At 41.5% G+C, this 4,862-nt stretch overlaps 1 protein-coding gene across 1 annotated transcript; it reads left to right on the top strand.

Moving 5' to 3' along the window:
* Positions 1 to 1,038: 1,038 nt before the first annotated feature.
* Positions 1,039 to 4,862, top strand: LOC311043930 (C-C motif chemokine 4 homolog; the record flags this gene model as incomplete). Its single annotated transcript, XM_084055354.1, has 3 exons — positions 1,039 to 1,226; positions 3,924 to 4,038; positions 4,532 to 4,862. The coding sequence occupies exons 1-3, from the start codon at positions 1,160 to 1,162 to the stop codon at positions 4,860 to 4,862; spliced, it is 513 nt and encodes a 170-aa protein (XP_083911480.1). The 5' UTR covers positions 1,039 to 1,159.

Here is a 4,862-nt window from a genome sequence, read left to right as displayed (position 1 = left end):
GCAGGCCTTAACATGGAACCCTCAGGGGAATAGAAAACCAGGAAGACCCAGAAACAGCTGGAAAAGGTCTGTCGAGGCGGAACTCAGGGAAAAAGGAACATCTTGGAAGGAAGCAGAGAAGATCTCCCAACACCGAACTAGCTGGAGGAAATTCATAAATGACCTATGCTCCCCAAAGAGCAAAAGGGTTTAAGTCAAGTAAGTCACTGCAGTACTTGAGTAAATGTACTACTTAGTTACTTTCCGCCAGCGTGTGTGCATGCTGCTACTACTGTCGTGTGGTGAAGTGTGGGGGGTCTTTTTCTGAACAACCTTCCACTCTCTCATCTACATTCATAGTTTCCTCTACACCGCATGGCTGCATGTAGCGACACCACTGTCATCTGTTAAGTGAAAGTAAAAGGTGTGTATTAAAATTGTACATTTTACTTATTTTTATACTCAATAAAAAATTGAGTAATAAATAGAGCAGTTCTGGCATCAAAATATACTTATAGTAGCAAAGTAAAAGTATGAAATATTTTCAAAACGTGTCAAATGTTTTTTTTCCAAAATAGCCGATAAGCTCTATAAAATAGGGCCGAAGCTGTCAAATGATCGTGGTGGAGTAAAGAGTAGCCTACAACATTTTCCTCTGAGATGTAGTGGAGTAGGAGTACAACGTATGCAACATTGGGCATAAGCAAATGTATCTCAAAATTGTACTTTGAGTAACGGTGCTTGAGTACTTGTGGTGTGGGGGGTCTTTTTCTGTAGAATCTTCCACTCTCACTTCTACACACTCACAGTTTCCTCTCCACCGCGTGGTCACATGTAATAGTGTGTGTGTGTGTGTGTGTGTGTGTGTGTGTGTGTGTGTGTGTGTGTGTGTGTGTGTGTGTGTGTGTGTGTGTGTGTGTGTGTGTGTGTGTGTGTGCGCGCGCGTGCGCGTGTGTGTGTGCGCGCCTGTGTGCGTGTGTGAGATGGAGTGAAGAGGAAGGGCTTAGACTCTTATAAGACCAGAGAGCTGAACGTTGACAGTCACAATTGTCACAAGGATCTTCAGCTACTGTTTAATTCACTAGAATTTTCAGTGCATGTTCTTTACAAACAGTGTTTTCAGTGTTGATATACTGGTCTTGACTGGTTTCTACAGCAGTGATCCTACATCCACACAAAGATGAAGCTCAGTCTGGTGTCGTCCGCCATCCTCATCCTCGCCGCATGCCTGGACTCCGTCTCTACAAGTGAGTTTTACACTAATGTGTTTTAGTCACACACATACTACTGTGTACTTTATGGTGAAATCTGAGGCTTATTTAATTCCTTTCAACCACTTATTATTTATCATAATTTAGACCAGTGGTTCCCAACCTTTTCAGGCCGCGACCCCCAAAATAATCATATTTGAACTGGGGACCCCCCACCTTGACAAGCAGTTGGAATTGTAGGCATTACAGTTTGACTCGGTTCCACAGATAAATATTGTGAAAATAGCCGATCTACAAGCCCACATCGCCTCGCAACTTGTAGATCGTCTATTTTCAAAATTGTTGCTGCTTTCTTATATTATTTGACAATTTGGCCAATGTCTGACCAGTTTTTGGTCTTTCTTTCTAATCTTTTTTTTTTTTTGGTATTACCTTAAATTGTCACTTACTGTCATCTGGGGACCCCCCCAAAATCATGTGGAGACCCCTCTGGGGGTCCCGACCAGGTTTAGACTGATGCTAGGTTCTTGGTTTACCTGTGGTCCTAGTTTACTGAGGCACTAAACTGTCTCTCTGCATTTATGTATGTGTTTACCTTGCTTACTGTAAGTCACTCTGGATAAAGAGTGTCTGATAAATATAAATATAAATATAAATATAAATATAGCTGCAAGCAGCGATAATACGGGGCCAGGAGAGAGAAAGAGAAATGATAATTCCTTTAACAGGTCAGTTCATGAAAGTCCTTGCGGTCTTGTTTCCAATGAGGGCCTGTGAGCAATTAGGGGTTAAGAGTCTTGCTCAGGGACAAATTTCATTTCGTCGACACATTTGCTGACCTGGCCTGGAATCGTACCTGGGTCAACCAGAGCCTCTGGCTCCGTAGGCGGGCTCACTAACCACTCAGCTAGAGAGAGAGAGAGAGAGAGAGAGAGAGAGACATGGAAACGGAATAGATTGAAGATAGAAACGGAATAGATTGAAGAGACAGAGAGAGAGACATGGAAACGGAATAGATTGAAGATAGAAACGGAATAGATTGAAGAGAGAGCCATGGAAACGGAATAGATTGAGTCATGTTTTTTGCAATTCAACTTAAATGATTCTGCATCAAGTGAGGCTTGAACCGGAAACCTTGCGATCGTGAGGCACTCTTAGGTAGCTGCAACACTACCTATAGTGCTATAGCTTTGTCTAGGCCGATATTGTCTTTTGAGGATCACAAACTCTTGCCTTCTGTCATGACCCAAGCCCCTGTTTCACTAACACAAAGATCACTCGTTCACAAACCATTTACCAATGAAGAAATTGTACATCTCCTCAGAACCAAAACTAGTGAAAGTAGCCGATCTACAAGCTCACAAACCATTAAAAGTTGTCAGATTGTACATCGGCTATTTTCACAATGAAGTATGTTATACATTGAAAAAACATACTCTCATTGCTATCTGAAAAGTTGTGAGATTGTAGATCAGCTATTTTCACAATGAAGTATGTAAAAAACACTCAATTAAGTATTTCATGTTATCTTTAATAATTGCAGATGTATTCATTGATAGTCATGTTGTGTGAAATGCAACTTAGATGAAGTCTGCACCAAGTGAGGCTTGAACTGGTGACCTTCAGGTTGTGGGGCACACATTTAAGCGAGAAGCCACCAACAGACAAGAACCTGTGAAAGGAGATCACACAGATGATACAGTTTCACGCAAATAGCTGAAAAATCCTGGGTTTAAGTGTTTTTCAAACTGCTCAAGATTGCGGACAATATAAGGGCGGTGCTTACTGGTTAACGTGATAGATGTGTTCCTCATTAGTCAAGGCACATGTGTAAGCAGGTCTAATGGCTGTCGGCCAAACGAGGCATGACTTTTGCCTGTTTAAAGTTTCAATTTTCAAAAAATTGCTATAGCGCCCCCGTTTGACCAATTGGAGTAAGATTGGTTTCAGTGATATTTGGAATGGCCCTTTACATTTCTGCAAAGTTTCAAAGAATGGTAAGTCTGCATGTATGTGTTAGGGGCAGATGAATAATTGTCATAAAACTGCAATATTCATTGGCTCATTAAAGCTTCATTTTTTCACTTATGGAAGATATTTTGCAAACGTTTTTTGGTATAGGTCCAAAGTTCATGTGTAAAAAGTTTCGTGCAGATTACTCAAAAATCCCAGGAGGAGATAGGTTTTAACTGTTTTTCATATAATTCGAAATGGTGGGAGATCTAAGGGTCAGAGGTCAAAAGTCAGAGTGTGAAAGTTGTTCATCATGAGGAGACGCATGTGTGTATTGAAGTTTTATGGCTGTAGGTAAAACAGGGCATGAGTTGTACCTGTTCAAAGTGGGCATTTTCAACTGAGTGCTATAGCGCCACCTTTTGACGAAAGATTGTGAGATTTATTTTTTGATCGTTTTTCATGACCATCTATCATATGGCCGAGTTTCATAAAAAGCGTATGCACGGTTCAGCCAGAACTGGCAAAAACGGCAGAAGAAGAAGAAGAAGAAGAAGAAGAAATGGAATAATGCGAATAACAATACGGGTCCATGCTGGAAGCCTGGCCCCGTAAATATATACATTGTAAATTGTAAAATCTCTCTCTCTCTCTCTCTCTCTCTCTCTCTCTCTCTCTCTCTCTCTCTCTCTCTCTCTCTCTCTCTCTCTCTCTCTCTCTCTCTCTCTCTCTCTCTCTCTCTCTCTCTCTCTCTCTCTCTCTCTCTCTGACCCTTTGCAGCTCATGGACCCGTGGTCAGCTGTTGTCTCCAGTTGTCCAACACCAAGGTCCGTGCGGAACGGATACAAGACTACTATGTTCAGCAAGAAGGACTATGTCCCGTCTACGCTATAGTGTAAGAGTCCCTTTAGAACAACCTCATATCACAGCTAATTCATACTTATACATACTTAACAAATGTCATGCATATTTCACAAACTGTGGACTTGTGGACCTTAACCCATTTAGACCTGAGGCCAATTCTAAAATGCCTTCTAAATCCTAAGTTTTCTTAAAAACTTAAAATATTTATTCAAAAATTACAACAAAATGATGTTGCTATACACTGTACATAAATATAGCAACAACAGCCCCAAAAGGGGTTCCCAGATTGAAAGATAAAAACAACAAATTTCTGTCCTAAATTGGTTAAGCCTAACCCAAACCCTATACCCTAACTTAAACCAAACTAGCTTTGCCTTAAACCAAACTAGCTTTGCCTAAGCTCACCTAAAATATACTAATTCAAGTTAAAAGGTGCTGTAAAGCTCTATATTGTGATAGGAAACATTGCAGCACATTTTTAATTACTACAGAAATGCTAATTTTATGTTATGTTATGAATGCAGGTTCAACACCTTGTCAGGGAAGAGGATCTGCTCCGACCCAAACAACGACTGGGCCAAAAGAACCATGAACAAGGTGGACGAGAAGAAACGAGCTAACGCAGGGGGGCTGCCAACAACTGCTGCACCCAAGACCCTCAACGCTGGGGGTCTAGCAACGTCTGAACCACCTAAGACAATCAACTCTGGGGGGCTGGTAACACCCACAATACTTAAGAAGTTGCAGCGAGGGGAAAGACAAAATGGACAAAGGGGGTTGGGGAGGAAGAGGAGTAGGAAAGGGGGGAAGGGTAAAGGGAAGAAAGGCAGAAGGACCAGCAGGGTAAAAAACTAA

The sequence above is a fragment of the Gymnoscopelus microlampas genome (genome assembly GCF_963454915.1).
Source record: "Gymnoscopelus microlampas genome assembly, chromosome: 4".
In the NCBI taxonomy this organism is placed as follows: Eukaryota; Metazoa; Chordata; class Actinopteri; order Myctophiformes; family Myctophidae; genus Gymnoscopelus; species Gymnoscopelus microlampas.
Note: the sequence above shows the minus strand (reverse complement) of the source record. Positions and strands in the feature narration are given on the sequence as shown.